Source organism: Typha angustifolia, chromosome 11, assembly GCF_048772165.1.
Source record: "Typha angustifolia cultivar Huaian chromosome 11, ASM4877216v1, whole genome shotgun sequence".
Lineage (NCBI taxonomy): Eukaryota > Viridiplantae > Streptophyta > Magnoliopsida > Poales > Typhaceae > Typha > Typha angustifolia.
Window position 1 is genome coordinate 4,629,994 of NC_133249.1, and position 17,099 is coordinate 4,647,092.

At 41.9% G+C, this 17,099-nt stretch overlaps 3 protein-coding genes across 17 annotated transcripts; 2 read left to right on the top strand and 1 right to left on the bottom strand.

Moving 5' to 3' along the window:
- The first annotated feature begins 119 nt into the window (after positions 1-119).
- LOC140769713 (cation/H(+) antiporter 15-like) lies at positions 120-3,700 on the top strand. 2 transcript variants are annotated; one of them, XM_073110544.1, is made up of 4 exons: positions 120-717; positions 805-1,406; positions 1,659-2,067; positions 2,294-3,700. In XM_073110544.1, the coding sequence occupies exons 1-4, from the start codon at positions 487-489 to the stop codon at positions 3,524-3,526; spliced, it is 2,475 nt and encodes an 824-aa protein (XP_072966645.1). In that variant the 5' UTR covers positions 120-486; the 3' UTR covers positions 3,527-3,700. The 2 variants fall into 2 exon arrangements, with proteins under 2 accessions (XP_072966645.1, XP_072966644.1); XM_073110543.1 differs by having other exon boundaries at positions 120-1,406.
- A 495-nt stretch (positions 3,701-4,195) lies between these two features.
- Positions 4,196-11,985, top strand: LOC140769714 (uncharacterized). Of its 10 annotated transcripts, none has more exons than XM_073110553.1 (7): positions 4,196-7,006; positions 7,177-7,274; positions 7,723-7,807; positions 9,017-10,180; positions 10,463-10,824; positions 11,320-11,412; positions 11,722-11,984. In XM_073110553.1, exon 1 carries the CDS (start codon positions 4,281-4,283, stop codon positions 6,765-6,767), a length of 2,487 nt encoding a protein of 828 aa, XP_072966654.1. In that variant the 5' UTR covers positions 4,196-4,280; the 3' UTR covers positions 6,768-7,006; positions 7,177-7,274; positions 7,723-7,807; positions 9,017-10,180; positions 10,463-10,824; positions 11,320-11,412; positions 11,722-11,984. The 10 variants fall into 10 exon arrangements, with proteins under 10 accessions (XP_072966654.1, XP_072966655.1, XP_072966649.1 ...); XM_073110554.1 differs by having other exon boundaries at positions 11,745-11,984; XM_073110548.1 differs by having other exon boundaries at positions 10,463-11,412.
- Positions 11,986-12,566: 581 nt separating this feature from the next.
- Positions 12,567-16,281, bottom strand: LOC140770811 (uncharacterized). Of its 5 annotated transcripts, none has more exons than XR_012106060.1 (4): positions 15,355-16,281; positions 14,168-14,250; positions 13,941-14,022; positions 12,567-12,839 (listed from the first exon to the last, which is right to left on the bottom strand). XR_012106060.1 is itself a non-coding variant. In XM_073112091.1 (3 exons), the coding sequence occupies exons 1-2, from the start codon at positions 16,225-16,227 to the stop codon at positions 14,203-14,205; spliced, it is 921 nt and encodes a 306-aa protein (XP_072968192.1). In that variant the 5' UTR covers positions 16,228-16,281; the 3' UTR covers positions 12,567-12,839; positions 14,168-14,202. The 5 variants fall into 5 exon arrangements, 2 of the variants coding, with proteins under 2 accessions (XP_072968192.1, XP_072968191.1); XR_012106062.1 differs by having other exon boundaries at positions 12,567-12,870; XR_012106061.1 differs by having other exon boundaries at positions 12,567-13,689.
- Positions 16,282-17,099: the final 818 nt, after the last annotated feature.

Genomic DNA, 17,099 nt, shown 5'->3' on the forward strand with positions numbered 1-17,099 from the left:
CTTGCTTACAGTCAGTGTTTCCTGGATTGTGCAGGGTAATTACAAGCTAAGGAGAAGTAATTGCTGAGCATAAATAAATATAGAATGTACAAGAAAAGAAAGATATATCTTCGTCCTATCAGGTCTCTTATTGTATGCTAGTCTAGTGATTACATTTGCATGCGGATATATTTCCTACAACCTCCGGGTGTAGACGATCTGTTTCCCCTGGTAACTTGGAAAAAAAAATCCTTTTTAATACTTTTATTATTGAACAACTCTATTGAGGTCAACGTTCCATAAGACAGGAGAAAAAGGAATTGCTCCTTGTATCTCTCCCATCCCTTCCATGAACTCTCTTTTACGTCCAGCCACATCTAATTATAGACTAAAGGCTTTTTCTACCATCTCTTTCTTCACCGCACTCCAATTCCCTTCTCTCGACTCCCTCTTCCTCTTTCTCTTCCATCCTTCTCCATTCCACCGTTGCAATAGCCGAACGGATCGATGTCGCTCACCGTACCCGCCGTGGTTAACTTGACGGCCGTGAAGCCTTTGAAGACGGCGTGCTACGACAACAACCTGGTCAACTCCCAGGGCATCTTCCTCGGCGACAAGCCGCTCAAGTTTGCTCTTCCCCTGCTCCTCCTGGAGGTCTCCATGATCTTCTTCCTCACCCATGCGGTGCATTACTTGCTTAAGCATCTCGGCCAGTGCCGCATCGTCTCGCAGATGCTTGTAAGATCCCACTCTCTTGTTGTCTCTCGTAGGACACTATATAATATGTTTGAATTCTTCATGCTGACATTACCGGTGGTGTTGCAGACCGGCATACTCCTCGGCCCGTCGGTGCTCGGCCAGTGCGTCGAGTTCCGAAAGACCGTGTTCCCGGAGCGCGCCACGTATATCTTGGAGAACCTCTCCCTCATCAGCCTCATCCTCTTCCTCTTCTCCTGCGGCATCAAGACCGACCTCGGGCTCCTCAAGAAGCCCGGGAGAAGGGCCATTATCATCGGCGCCGCCGGCGCCATCCTCCCCTCGATTCTCTCCCTCGGCCTCTTCTACGGCTTCAACCACGCCTTTCCCAAGGACCTCCGCCAGTCCACCCTCGTCTTCGACCTCGCCACTCGCCTCTCCCTCTCCTCTTTCCCCGTCATCGCCGAAGCCCTCTCCGAGCTCCACCTCCTTAACACCGAGCTCGGCCGCATCGCCATGTCTGCCTCCCTCATCACCGACGTTTGCAGCTGGTTCCTCCTTGCCGCCTTCCTTGCCTCCACCCTTATCATCAAGGCCAGCAATCCCACCACCGCCGTCGAGATCGTCATCTCCTTCCTCGCCTTCACCCTGTTCATCGTGCTCATCGGTCGCCCCGTCACCATATGGATAACCAAGAAGCGCACCCCTGCCGGGGAATTGCTCGGTGAGGGGTAAGTTTTTCTTTTTAAAAACAATTTCCTAAAGAAAAGTCACAAAAAAGGCAACCTTTAATCAAAACTAAAGGAGAGTATCCCGACCACCCTATGTAAGAACAAAACAGAGAACACCACTTCATCATCCAGCACCACTGGATTCTCTAAATCCCCCTCCTGAAGCAGCCAACATAAAAACTGTGCTTTATTATTAGACTAAACTTGTAAAAACGAATATACCTGATACTATGATCATGCATCATATAACAGATACTTCATAGGAATGCTGATGGCGGCGCTGCTAGCGGCACTGGTGACGGAAATGATCGGGTTCAAGTACATACTAGGACCTTTCATGCTAGGGCTGGCGTTGCCCGGCGGGATGCCACTGGGCGTGACGATGACGGAGAGGCTGGACTCGTTCTTCACGGCGATGTATCTGCCGGTGTACGTCGTGCTGGCCGGATATAGGACCGACTTCAAGGAGCTGAAGTCGTTTAGCGGGTGGGGGGTGCTGGAGCTGGTGGTAGTTCTCTGCTGCGTAGGAAAGATGGTCGGCTCCGTCGCCGGCTCGCTCTACGTCGAGATGCCGATGAGGGACGCCATCTCCCTCGGCCTAATCCTCAACATCAAGGGGATCATCGAGATCGCGTTCATCAGTAACTGGGGTGACTCTGAGGTTTGTACTTAATTTGTTCATTTGGTTTACTTATTAATCTCCATCGTATAAGGAAATCTTTTAACTAACACCTTATATTTTAATATTTTTGTGATTCGCTCCTTCTTTATAATTTCCACATTTTAGAAGTTAATTATAGTATTCCTACCAAAAACTATTTAAACAAAAGTATTGAAATGAAGGGTGTTATTTTATATGAGATAAATTGATCGGTTAACTAATGCAGAAAGCGACGGCGGCGCACTACTCCGCGCTGACCGCGTCCATGATGTTCATCACGGCCTTCTGCTCCCCGTTGATCAAGCTCCTCTACAACCCCTCCACCCGCTTCGTCGCGGGCAAGCGGCGGACCATCGAGCATGCGAAGCCCAACTCCGAGCTCCGCGTGGTTGCCTGCCTCCACTCCGAGGATCACGTCGCCCCTCTCCTCGACCTCCTCGAGGCCTCCCACCCCTCCCGTGACTCCCCCATCTCTCTCACCGTACTCCACCTCACCGAGCTCGCCGGCCGCTCCGCCCCCGTCCTCCGCCCTCACAAGTGCGGCCGCTGCAACAGCTCTCCTCCCTCCGCCTCCGATCGCATCGCCAATGCCTTCCGCTATTTCGAGCAGCAGTCCGTCCCGGGAACCATCTCCGTCCACCCCTTCGTTTCCGCCGCCCCCTACGCCACCATGCACAACGACGTGTGCGGCCTCGCCCTCTCCCGCAAGGCCCGGATCATCCTCCTACCCTTCCACAAGCACTCTGATGGCGCCCACGAGGCCGCCAGCCACGCCGTCAGGGAGTTCAACTCCTCCGTCCTCCGCTTCGCCCCCTGCTCCGTCGCCATCCTCGTCGACCGTACCCTCCCATCCGGTACCACCTGCGCGCACACAAACAGCCTCCTCCAGCGCGTCGCCGTCTTCTTCCTCGGCGGCCCCGACGACCGCGAGGCACTCGCCTACGCCTCCCGCATCACCGGGTGCTCCGACATCTCCCTCACCGCCGTCAGGATCTCCCTCCGCGAGGACGAATCCGACGCCCCCAGCGCCACAAAGGACGTGAACGCGCATGACGAGGCGATGATTGAAGAGTTCCGGCTGCGGCACATCGACAACGAAAGGGTGGTGTACATCGAGAAGACGGTGGCCGACGGGGAGGGGACGGCGGCGGTGATAAGGTCGATATGCGAGAAGTTCGACTTGCTGATTGTAGGGAGGAGGAAGGGAAAGGAGTCGCTGCTGACGAGTGGGTTGTCGGATTGGAGCGAGTGCCCAGAATTAGGGGTGATAGGGGATATGCTCGCCACGACGGACTTCGGCGGGAAGGTGTCGATATTGGTGGTGCAGCAACAAAAGAGGATGGAAGGAGTCGGCGAGGGGGAGGAGGAGAGATTTCTTCGGTCTGGTGTTGGTGGTGGCGACGTTCGAAGGGGAGGGGAGGAAATGAAGAATGGGTTGATCCCTCCTCCAACTAGTTAGGATGATCAGAAGCGGATCTTCTACGACCCAGGTTGTTGGAAATTCTTTTTTTCCTGTATCAATTGATTAATGTGGCAGACTTTGATCTTGGTTAGCCTAGATGAACAGATTAAAACATTTGTTTTTCTTAAATGAAATATTGACTGTGTATCATGGTGTGAATTGGATAATATATTCATCTTAGAAATATTCAAATGACTTTGGGCTTGCAAGCATACACTATGGCAATTCACGTGAGATCTCTTCTTTCTCATCTAACACATAAATGCCACTGATATTATTTGAACACCTAAATACTATCTTACTTAATTTTTTTTATTATGATTAAACATACTCATGTTTTATATGTGTTTTGGATTCGTATCCTTCACATCATTAATTTTAATCGGGATAATATTAAGTTTTCATTTCTGTTTATATATATATATATATATATATATATATATATATATATATATATATATATATATAACCTATCCACTTTGTCATCAATTTCTGGTCATTTGCAATTACACGTCTAACAATATATGAATGCTAACTGTCTCCGTTTGCAATTAATCCTCTTTCAAACCCTCTCTTCCACCACATACGCTTTCCATCTCTCAACCCAAACGCGTCATACACTGAACTCGTTCAAATCCAAGCTCGTTGATCAAATCTCAGCCGTCCACTCCTTCTAACTCCTCCCCCGCTAATAATAATATTACCACACTCCCTCTTTCGTTTTCCCCTCCCCTCTCCTTCCCCGGCCGCCATGAGGCCACCCCCTCTTCCCCTACGCTACCCCAACAAACCCTTACCCTACGCCCGCTCCTTATCCTGCACTCCCTCATCCTCCGGCGGCGGCGCCGCCTCCCTCCGCCGCGATCTCGAGCACCTCCTCCTCCGCCGCCACCTCGACCCTTCTCTCTGCCGCGAAACCCTCTCCCATATCTCTCCTCCTATCTTCGACTCCCTCCTTTCCGATCTCCACCTCTCCATCCATCCGAAGCCCTTGCTTCGCTTCTTCTCCTTTGCCGCCGACCGCCTCGGATTCCGCTTCACTCCGCTATCCTATGCCCTCCTCCTCCACTCCCTCCTGCGATCCAATCTCTTTGCCCCTGCTCGTCTCCTTCTTATCCGACTCCTCGACCCTGCCAATGGCGTCCCCGTCCACGTCACCGATGCCTCCCGCCGCGTCCAAGAGTTGCTTCTTGCCATCGCCGATACAATCCCTTCCGAAGACGCTCCTTTTTCGGTGGCAATTGATGTTTTAGTTCATGTATGCTGCAACCAATTCAAATCCGGTGGCTTAGTTCTCGCTGTTGAGGCTTTTCGGACCTTTGTTAATCGCGGGCTCTGCCCTTCTATTAAAACTTGTAACATTCTGTTGTCATTTCTTGCGAAAACTGGTGATGAAGACAATGCCTGCTCGGTGTTTGATCAAATGCGTAAGTATGTTGTGCCAGATGCATACTCGTATACTCCTTTGATCTCTGTCACTTGCAAGAAAGGGGATGTTGAAAAGGCGGTTGGATTGTTTAGGGAGATGGAGAAGTCGGGTGTTAGTCCGTCCGTTGTGACTTACAATGCAATGCTTGATGGTCTTTGCAAGAATGGAATGTTGGATGAGGCATTCCGGTACAAGGAGAAGATGATTAAGAGCTCAGTGAGACCAAGCATTGTTACCTTCGGTATTCTGATCAATGGGTTGGTTAAGTCTGATAGAGTCGAGGATGTGGGCTCTGCTCTGAAGGAGATGGAAGAGATGGGCATTGCTCCAAATGAGTTTATTTATAATTCTTTGATTGGTTGGCATAGTACAATGTGTCAGTGTACAGAGGCTCTGAGGTTACTCGATGAAATGAATTCTAAAGGGTTGCAACCCAATTCGGTTACTTATAACTTGCTCGTTAAAGGATTGTGCAAAGCAGGAGAGATGGAACATGCGGAACATATTTTCAAAGAAATGTTATCAAAAGGGATGACGATTCATGTTGGTCTTTTTAATACTATTATTTTCTGGCTTGTTGGGAAGGTTTTCAGATTGGATGATGCATTAAGGCTCTTCTGGAAGATGCTGCAGAGAAATTTACGACCAAATGATTCTCTTATGACAACATTCATTGAGGAGCTCTGTAAAAAAGGGAAGCATCGAGAGGCAACAGAGTTATGGTTTAAGATGTTGGAGAAGGATTTTGGTGTTAGCATAATAACTTCCAATGCATTAATTCATGGGCTTTGTGATTCAGGACAAATGAAAGAAGCGGTTGGCCTACTAAGGGTCATGCTAGACAAGGGATTGGCATTGGATAAAGTAACATACAATACTTTGATAAGAGGCTGCTGTAAAGATGGAAAGATGGATGAAGGGTTTAAGCTTCGAGACGAAATGGTCAAAAGCGGGTTTATGCCAGATATTTCTACTTATAATACATTGATACATGGCTTTTGCAATTTAGGTAGAATGGAAGAGGCCATTCAGCTTTTGAATGAGATTAGGAATGAGGGTTTGGTTCCAGATCTTGTGACGTTTGGTATCATAATAAAAGGATATTGCAAAGCAAAGGAAGTCCAAAAAGCGAAAGTCTACTTGAAGCAGTTAGATGATTGGGGTTTAGAACCAAATGCAGTCATCTATAATTTACTTATTGATGGATACTGCAGGGATGGCCATATATCTGAGGCTACTAATATTTTTGATGATATGCAGAGTAAAGGCATTCTACCAACTACTGTGACCTATTGCACCCTTATGCATGGGTTGTGCAATGCTGGTCGTGTAGAAGAGACTAAGACAATTCTTGGGAAAATGAGGGAGAATGGTATGGATCTGGATGTCGTAAGCTATACAACATTGATTAATGGATATTCTAGAGTAGGTCAAATGCTTGAAGCAAAAAAGTTATTTCAGGAAATGCATTCTAGTAATATAACACCAAATAAACTCACTTACACAGCTCTGATGCATGGCTACTGTAAAATGGGAAATACTGAGGAAGCATCTAAACTTTTAACTGAAATGGTGCACAACTGCATTACTCCAGATGCTGTCACTTATAACACATTGATGTCAGGCTTTTGTGCGGAAGGCAAAATGGAGGAGGCTTTTAAGATAGCCGAGGAGATGTCTCAAGGAAATTCGACGTTGGATGAATTTTCTTATACTACATTAGTTCATGGAATGACTAGAGATTGGAGTCGGAAAGAAGGTTCACCCAATGCTGAAGGTTCTATTGTTAAGCATGGATTTGGACCGTAGAATGTCAAATTCTTTATCTATAGCACCTTTCAGAAGTGAAGAACAGACTAAAGGAATTATAGACATCTACTGCATGTTATGAAATGCTAAGAGTCTAAGACTGATGACTAGGACTGATGACTAGTCATTCTTACCATGAGCTTCAATCATTGATTTTATCTGGAGGGGCCTGTTTGCAAGTAACATCACTGGCTCTCAGTGCCTGTCCGACAGGAACATTTGCTGGCTCCCATGGTGTGGTAGGGGCTATATTCCTATACGTTATAAATCATTGTTAAATTATTCTGTTTAGTTTGTTTCTTTACCCTCAGTTAATTCTATGCATATATGATGTTTCTGTAGTTTATATTTATGTTGCTTCTGTAAAGCAGCTAATCTGTAAGTAATCTAAGGTGACTACTGCCTGCAGGCTAGTATTGCATAAACATCCGATGCTACAGTGATGCAGATGAAGGACTCTTTAGATATGACGCCTCTCACAAAGATACAGAAGAGCTCATTTTTAGAGTATGTGTTCTCTTATCTCTTTCTGTTACATTTAACATTTCATTGAAAAAAATTCTTGGACCCACTTCTCTTTCTTGGAGAAGTATACAAAACTAGTATGTAAGATTATAATAGGCTATAAGTTTCTCTAAAATAGTGCATTTAGAATTTAGTAGCACTTGTTATTTCTTCTCAATTCCTTCTATCATAATTGTGCTTGTTCATTTAATTCTTCTTGTTGGTCCCATGCCTGAGTACTGCATAAGTTGTAGGTATTATCATTTTTATGGTTGACTGCTCTTTTGCCAAATTGCTTTGCTTAAGAAGACATTACCAAATTTTTGTATGGTTGTCATGATGCTGAGCAGTCTCTTCTCAAGTTAAATAAAATAGTTTCCTGACCAAATTACTTTGTAATGGTAATTCTGAAGTTCTCTCTCTGGAACTTACTCCTGGCTTTTATTTGCAGGGTGGTATTTCCAATGTTTTCTACTTGTGATTTAGTGAGAATTGAGTATTGTTAATTCATTAGTATCTCCTGTGCTGAATAGTTGGTGAGTTGAGCTATTCAATAGTTCTAATTTATCTTCTGTTTTGCTTATTAATATTGATCTTTCTGGTAATATACAAGGAGCTGTACTTAGCTCAGCAATTTTTTTGATTATATATTTTCTTGAATGAAAGTGCATCATTGGTTAATTTATACTGAGCTTGTTCGAAGGTAATATCAAGGTTCAGTATATTTTCTATTTTTGGCTTTGATTAGCCTTGTTGTGTTATGCTATTGGCAGTTCTCAGTCTAAGTTTAAATTGAGAAGGTCTCACAAACTCTTGAAAATAATATTATAAAGTTTTGGTAGAACCTGAAATATAAGCTTCACAATATTGATGTATCAACTATCAAGGGGTGATGTTTCAGAAAGTACTGCTGATTTTAGTAGTTGGTATCAAGTAAGGTATTTATGTAAATTAAGGAAGTTACTGAAAGTGATTATTAACACAATTTTCTATTTGTCGTTCTATCTTATCATATTTTCAAACTGGCAACCAGAAGCAGATTATATAGATTTTTGATAGTTCTAATTAGGAGTTAGTTTTGGTCAATTTAAGCTTCATTTATAGTATCAATCACTGTTTCATATCAGTTCTGACATCTGCCCCCATGCCACTGAGATGCTTTAATATCCAAATTTATATTGGCATAAACATGTCCAAACTGAGGAGTACCGGTTTCAGTTTCAGAATTTTGTAAGAAGCTTCAACCGTTGGAGTGATAAAACATATATTCTTTGTCCAGAAACTGATGCTTATATTCATTTAGATTTTCCTGTCTGGTTGTTTGGTCTCTTGGAAATGGAGGAAGGTGGAGATTTGGTATAATCTCCTCTATAGAAAATTGAAGTCAAGTTCTAGGTAAAGTTGTGGAAGGAGTGTTCTACTAGTCTCCTGTTTTTGTGATGTTCCTCATGTTTTTAGTAAATGAATCACCTAAATGCTTCGTAGTGGGAGCTAATACTTAGTGTAGGGAACTTTTGCTATGAGCTGATATGTAACATCTCCAGTCAAACTCAGATCAACATCATATAATTATAGATGCATCAATAACTTTAACCTATTTAAGGCTTTTCTCTGGATTTCTCACTCTCCATACTTAAGAGTTCATTTAGTGTTGGATAATGTCACCTTAATTTTCTACTTTGTTTTACTATTTTATGCCCAATAGTTTTTATCTTGCAGCTTGTTAACAAGGTTTGTTATGGCAGGTTGTCTACTGCTCCATCCTAGTGTCCTTTGATGAATGAGGGTGATGATCTTTCCTAAAGATTGTGTATTCGGATTTATCCAGATTCTTATCCTAACAAAGTAGGCTGGAGCTCTCTTTTTGAAATAAGCGATCTATATATATGGTGGTGAAGTGAAGAAATATGCTCGCATTACATGAGGCTTCTGTCTTTGTGGGGTCTGGAGGGAGCAATATATGTGCAGTTTCACCCAGGAGATGTTCTTCCTGCAGCTCAAGCCCACGACTGCTTGTAGTTAGCAAGGAAGCATTACTGTTTACACTAATTGATGCCTTCTCACATAACAATAAGGTTATAAATGATAATAGTGATTATGGATTTACTCCAACCATTGAGGTATAATTCAATTTTTTTGACTGATCTAGTCCTTCACATTTTCATTTCTAACCCACAATATGATTGCTCATTCTTGTAATTATTCAAAAGAATGATGTATGCAATTATAGGGGGAAGTTTGGATTTTAGTACTAGAGATTGCCATCATGAGTATGTAAGCAATTGTTTTATATCATTGTTATAAGCCCTGTTGGTATCCCATAGGACCTCATATGTTTTTAAGACAACATTTTGTCATTTCTTACCTCAGTTACTGGATTGTTTCTTATCCCTGAGTAAGATGTTTTTATTCATCATTATCACTTTCCAATTCCGTTTCCTACTATTTTAAGTCATAGGACAACTCAAAAAGGAGAAGGCTCTGAAAGAATTGACAAATGTTATAACTGGCAGCCAAATTGACATCAATCCGCTACAAATTGGTCTAAGTTCTCAGTATAGAATTTCAGAGAAGAGGTGGATTTGCCAATTGTTGTTGCAACATACAACCATAAGGTTAACAGGATAAGTGCTAGCATACAAAAGAGGCACCTCTCAGCATGACGGTATTTCAAGTAAACTATGTAACCACATTTAACCTAAAATTTTTGATTGAGGTCCAGACAATTCTTTTCTTGCAGTCAGCTCTATCTTCGACATCACTTGTCCTTTGGTGCTCCTGTTATTCTCATGGCACTGCAAGAGGTCTGAATGGGATCTACATAAACTGATTGTTGCATCCAGCTGATGGCCTCTAACAAGTTTGCATCTAGCCAACCATATTCCAATTGCACACCAGAGTATGCAAAGGTAAATATTGTATTCATCTGTGAAGCTCTCTAGTCCTAGATGTACCTAGGGTGATCTTAAGCTTTTTGTCAAATATTATCTGATTTAGTAGGGAGACTTCTAGATATAGTACTCCAGCGCTAATCAAGAATCTCATTGCAACTGTAGATCATGAAATTCAGCTATGCTCTTTCATGATCTTGATTGCATATTAAAGGATCTATTTATTATATGCAGTTACTAAATTAATTATGAGTTATGACATCATGTAATGAGAATGTTGCTTCTTGCAATCTCTGACAGGGCATGACAGCAGATCACTAAATTGAACAATCTTCAAAGAGCATTTGTTTGTATTTGCTCCTATCTCCTGCTTTCGCAGGGACTTGGTTTCTTCAGGTATATTCGTTCTTTGGTAACATGCAGCAAGGTAGAAGAAGGTTTTACAGCAAAGGGATGCATTATTCTAGGCTTTGGATGTTTTATATGTCCACAAGAAGCTGGAGTATTTCTTGCCATACTTGAATAAAGTGTAAACTGGGATATTGATCTGGCCTTTCAGGCCTGGTGGCTGGTTCAAACTTCTAACATCAAGATGAGCTTGCATTGCATGGCCTAAAGCAGAATAACATCTAGTTTGACTCATTTCTAAAGCTGCTTCACAGGTTTTGCCCCATGCTTACTGTACCTAGTCAGTCTTGGTGTTCTGATTTATCTTAGTTTTCTTTCACATGTTAATAATACATGTAGCCGTAGAATAGTATTCAAAGCATTGAGGCAATTACCGTCAAATATTTGTTTTACCACCACTTATGATCAGGACTATTTGTTGGTTGAAGTGTCCCTTCAATTATTCTCCCATATCTTTGTCTCTTCTTGTAGTATTTAGTTGTAATTTTTTGGTTTGAATCCTTACTCCTTGAAAGAATTCAAAGGTCCTTGCATACCATCAGTCACTTCAGAAAGGACCAAGCATAGATTCAAGGTTAGATGTTTTACAGAGAAGATGAGATAAAAGTTAAGCTTTGTTCTCCAACTCTAGTCTTTGCATTTCTATTTTGAGGTTCAGAATGAAAGACACCAATTGGAGGCCAAGCTTCTTTTTCCCACAGCTCCTCAGGAATTTCCTGTCCTAACTTCTGCATGCTCCCGTTTTGCAGGGCTATTTAAACAGGGATCTTCTTGAGGTCTTGTTGAGATTGCTGGCGTCCAGAATAGTACAGTTGGAAGAGTATAAATTAAAAGAAAAAAAGGTTTGTACAGGCAGTAATCTAAGTATTATTAGTCGGGGCATTATTTCCTATCTTGCAAGACATGAGTGTTTTACTTGCAGCCAGTATTTGCCACTGAGATCAACCGAGAAAAAAAAATGCCATTCGCGATCAAACCATATTTAGGCATTGTTTAGATGCTCTTTTAAACATGACTTAGTCATTTTAGCGATTTAAAACAAACAGTAAGTCATTTCGGTGATTTGAAACAATCCGTCTGTCTTCCCTATTTTTCTTGTTGTTTCCAACTTAACTAAGATATTTTATTTCCTTGAACATGTTTTCTCACAGTGACATGGATTTCCTTACGGCAGGCTTACCTGTATACAGAGTGTATCTCCACCTGCCAGTATTAAAGGATGCCATGAACCATATCATTGCTTATGTGATCCATTTACTAATTGCAACATATATAGATTGGTTGGACATTGTATGTTGCTGATATGGATCTGATTGGTGGAGCTTTTGCAAGTGGTAAATGATGTCCTTCAATAAGAATTCATTTGTTCTTTCCCTGCTACACAATCTTGTAATGCCTCCCCAACCTCATCTATATTTAATAGAAATGAAGTTTCCTGAATGAGACGTTTCAGCACAAAGAAAGAAAAGATCAAATCAAATCAACCCTTATACCAGCCATTAGTGTGTCATCTAATGTCAGTAACAGTTTTTTCGAGTGATGAGAAATGGAAAATAACTGAAAAGTGAAAGAATAAACCTTATCATCCACTAGTTAGAGTAAAGCAAATTCAGCTGAACACCAAACAAGCTCCAACTTAGTGCCGACCTTTTAACACGTCCCATATTTTCAGTGGAATTTAAAGACAAGAATGATGCAAAATCTTTCATTGTCCCATTTCAGAAATGCTACAGGCTAAAGCTGATAGCATTGGTACGAGGCACATAAAAATTTGACAACATAGTAGCTAAATAAACTTGGCAGTGGTGCTTAATCTAGTTTCATCAAAGACAAATGACGACATTCTTTACTCTGCTTTAATGCGAGGCATCAACACAGGTACCAGCTTAGGAATGTTTAGTTCCATTCAGAAACAATTCTAGCTTTGCTGACAAGTTTAAGATACCAGCAGAACTTCTCCACTTGGACGCCTCAACAAAAAGACAATCCAAAGAAATAAACCAACAGATTAAAACTTCCATCCATTAAAATAGATTAATCACCATATACAGATAAACTAATGATCATCTGTCCTTCATCCACACCTGAAGTACCAAATGGAAGTGTCTGACCCAGTCACTCTCCTAATCTCCGCGCATACATATAACATAACAGAAGTGAATAGCATTGCTGTCATCCAACAATTTTCTTATTACTTCAACAAAGAGGAGCAATATCATAGCATTCCAAAGGTGCATCTTTACTCCATTGCCACGCTTGAGTCCAGTGTCTAGCAACCAGTCAGCACTGTAAGAATAGAACTAAAAAACAGGAAAAAGGAATCTATGGATATTATATATACATATACAATCATAAGATTTTGTTAGTTTTGTTAGGTACAGGTGTAGTAAACTCAGACTAAAAAGGCCATAAATTTAAGTTTTACTCTATAATTATGTGAAGGTTTCAAGGAATTCCCCAAATTCCTCCTTTTTGGTGACATGAGTAACAGCGTATGGTAGTAACCTCACCCATGAGCCATGATAACTGGCATTCATGGCTCATGGCTCATGGTTCACACAGACCACTTAAAACCACCCATGACTATGCTGTAACAAATCATATAATATTCCTAGCAGGTATTGAATCATCAGTCTAAGTAAAAGTCATCAGTTGGAGAACTGGGATCTCACAGCTGTTTTATATCATTATTGTGATAGTATGTAAACAGTGCAGGGGAGCATGAAAAAATAAGAGGACGTCCCAATAGCCAATGTGGCATATCCATCTAATTATATTTTCTCGTCCTGTCCAGATGAATAGCTAGTTACAGTCCAATCCCAACAATCAATTGATTTTTATGCAAAGGAATTGCCTTCTTTTCAGAAAACAAATTTTGCATTTAAAACTTCTACATACATCCTTGTCCAATCAGAGAAGAAAAAGAATCTTAGTACAATCCTAGGAAAGGAAAATTCTGGAACCATTGTAGAGTATGACAATATTTTTGAGCCTCCCATAGGACAACCTACTCTCTCACCTCTCATTGTATACATAACTCGGAAAGAAAACAGTCGTAAGCTGCCTCATCATGCATGTTTTGCATTCTCCTCCATGTACTAAGTTGTTACTTTGTCTTTCTGATAATATATCAACAGCAAGGAACTTGTATATTAGTTCTTTGTGAACTCACATCTTCATATCATTTTCTTGTGAGACTAAAAATAAAAGTGTCTTTACAAAGTTTTTCTCTACTGCAAACTTATATTGATTCTTGTTTTTGGGGGGAGAAAAATCAATCTTCAAGCTAGAATTTTTTTAAAAGGACTTCCTGGTGTACAATGTTCCCGCTAACATAAGGTTGGTTAGAAAAAGATGAAAGCAGCATTACCTTTATCACTAGAGTTTTCAACGTCAAATTCGTGCCACCAAGGCAATGATGAAAATTCCTACCAACACTTAAAGGAACGCCCCTACCATGCACAAAAATGAATGAACAGTCAATGCACCAAAACAACCAAATAGTTCTCTCAAGTTAACTGTATCTGATTAATATATCTTAAAAGAAAATCATCTAGTATATGATGCATCAAGCAAAGACCATATAAAAGATGAGACCTTGTCCAGAAAAAAAACCTCCATCTGATGCATCCTCATTCCAAACCTGCTAATTTGCTTCGTAGTAATAAATTTCGGTTTTCCTGTCAAATATGACAAATATACAACTGCTTAGCACAAGGAATTATATCCTAACACAAATCACCTAGAAATCAGTAAAAGGCACTTAGAATAGAAAATGATCAAGGAAAAAATAAGCATAATTGATATCCGAGCCTTGCACTTTGTACTGTTTTAGCCAAACATACAGAGTACTTCTTTGCCAACCAAAACATATAATAGCCATGGATTATAATTGAACAGCAATATATCATTCCACACGCATTAATTTTCTTTATTTTCCAGATATGATCCAAACAAGGTTGTCCATGTTCTCTATTAAGCTTTTTAATTGACCAACCCTGCATTAATTGGTGTTGATTCCTAAGCAAGTAACTATCATAACCAGAAAGATCGCTTGTGAAACCTAATCATCTATATTGGAACTTGAAAAATCTACTGTGGAACCAGTAAACTATTAAGTCTGCCACTGGAAATCTCAGGTAGCGTCCAAGTAGAATATAATCATATATATATATATGTACGAGAATCCAACCACCCAATTTTGTGTCATGCAACAATCTTAATAATCATGGAGCAATCATGTCAGAACAATCTCAATGTGACATTTCTTCTTCTTAAGCCAGACTGATGTTGACCCTTTCTCCAAGTGTGTCACTTTCTAGCTTCCAGCTTCCATCTTATTTCTCCAGTGACAAGGATCATCCACTCCAAACTCCTTGACTTATGATCATTTTTAAGCATGAAAGCAAGATAATTCCTAAATCCTCCACAAAGCATCTTGTATGATTACCACGCCTATCTTATCACTAAGAAGAAATCAATCTGACAGGCAAATTATCAAGAACATTCCAACCCTTCACTTTCTTCCCTCTAAACAAACACTCAACATCTTCTTCAAGCTTCCCTTCCTATTGAACAATCAACACTAGACCAGACATGTACTCTCTTTTGGTATAAGTAAATTAATACATTCAATTCAGCCATTCCATTGTTCTACTGATCAAAATTTTAATGGAGCGTGATTGTTACTGCAACAGAACTCAAGAACTGTGGTTTCTTTCTAATGGGAGATAGAGCACCATAATCCCTCTGATACTAGCTACTTAAGAAAATGTGAAGCTCACCTGCTCAAGAACCCTCGCCGAGCTCTTCTCCACGAGCCGTGCCAATCCCTCAAGCTTAACCAACGTCTTGCCATACAATTCCTCCAACTCCGCCGTATACTCTGCTGCCCCTGGCCCAACCATCTGGCCCAACCTCTCAATACCAAATCCTTCTGCCGATGCATCCAACAACCTCTGCTCTGCCGGCCCCGCCGCCTTCCGTGGACTCCCAAGACTCTCCCTTCTCTTATTCCTCCTTTCGCCTTCTCCTTCCTCTCCTCCTTTCCTCAACCCGCACGGCATCCACGGCAGCGCCGACTCCGGCGAGAAAGAACCGTACTTCTCCCGAAACGCCGGGCCCACATTGATCACATCGAGAGATCTCGGCTCAAGGGAACCATTAGGCATGAGGATGAAGGCGCGGTAGTCGTGGGAGTGGATGGATCGGTTGGGGGAAAGAGACGAGGAGACGAGGAGGAAGACGCGAGGACGAGGATCTAGGGTTAGGGCTAGGGTTTGGGAGACGGCGAGCTCGCGCATGGAGGGGCGGAGAGGCGAGCGGCGGCGCGACGAGAACCAGCCGATGAGGTGGCCGCCAGCGCCGGCGGAGCGGAGGAGGACGGGGGAGGAAGGGTTGATGCGGCCGAGGGGGTCGTAGAAGGACATGGGGGAGCCGGAGAAGAGCAAGGAGGTGATGGATGCGGAGGAGGAAGGAGGAGAGGGTGAAGGGTTTTCATCGTCGATGGGGTCAGGAGGAGGAAGGAGAGAGAAGTGGCCGAAGAGGAGGCCGTCAGAGTCGCCGGCGGCGGAGGAGGAGAGCTGGAGAAGGGAGGCAAGGGTGGCGCTGGAGATGGAGAGCTTTGCTACGGTTGGTGGGAACTCACCACCCGCCATTGGAGGAGTCAGACAGAAGGTTGGAGAAGGAAACGATGACGAGGTCTCCCTAAATTGAGCTTTTTTGCATGTAAGTCCTTTTAAAATATCTTATTTGTGTTTACCTCACATGTTAGCGTATCTATATTTTTGACTAAACTATAAATATAAACATCGAGATACAAAATAAACATAAATAATACTACTTTTATTAATAAATATGTATTATGAGATAAAGTTTAGGATGATTTAGTGTAATACATCAAATTGGTAACAATCACAGCGTATCCGATGCAATTTATCTTTATAAAATAACTTTATGAAGTGCAAAATTCTAAACTAATAGGACTTCGTGCTTAGATATTAAACAAGCTCAATAATCTATATAAATCTTTTAACCTTTTGAATTCGTTTTCAAGATGGGGTTGGGAGAAGATGGTGAGATAATGACTTTGCTAAGAAGATTTTAGTCCACTATCATGGTTTTGAACAATCCAGACTTGGAATTTAATATATCGGTCATGAAGACGCAAGTAAAATTAATTAGCCTGTACACTGTGGTTACCTTCAAAATTCAAATTCATTGGTGGGCTCTAACAAATATTCCAGATTCTCTACCAGAAAAAAATCTAAGAAGGTTGGCTAATACTTCACATCTACATCTTGTGAGAAATTAGACTAAACATCAGTAAAGCAACTCTAAACTTAGTAAGGGAAATAACGTGAGGACTTTGGATTCGGCTCCGGAATGTCCTTTCCTGGAAGACCACAACGTCAAGAGTAGTCTCATGTGAATTCGGCGATTTCGTGTCAGATGAATGAGTGGTTAGCAAATGCAGCAGCGACTACTGTAGAAACCGAGAATTCTTTTGCTCTCAGGTCTCAAGCTCTGC

Excerpts from the sequence above, each read along its gene's own strand:
- LOC140769713 (XM_073110543.1), top strand. The coding sequence starts at position 487 with ATGTCGCTCACCGTACCCGCCGTGGTTAACTTGACGGCCGTGAAGCCT. Across the intron at positions 1,407-1,658 it reads GGGGAATTGCTCGGTGAGGG|ATACTTCATAGGAATGCTGA; the intron begins GTAAGTTTTTCT and ends ATCATATAACAG. Across the intron at positions 2,068-2,293 it reads GTAACTGGGGTGACTCTGAG|AAAGCGACGGCGGCGCACTA; the intron begins GTTTGTACTTAA and ends TAACTAATGCAG.
- LOC140770811 (XM_073112091.1), bottom strand. The coding sequence starts at position 16,227 with ATGGCGGGTGGTGAGTTCCCACCAACCGTAGCAAAGCTCTCCATCTCC. Across the intron at positions 14,251-15,354 it reads CGGCGAGGGTTCTTGAGCAG|GAAAACCGAAATTTATTACT; the intron begins GTGAGCTTCACA and ends CATATTTGACAG.
- LOC140769714 (XM_073110555.1), top strand. The coding sequence starts at position 4,281 with ATGAGGCCACCCCCTCTTCCCCTACGCTACCCCAACAAACCCTTACCC.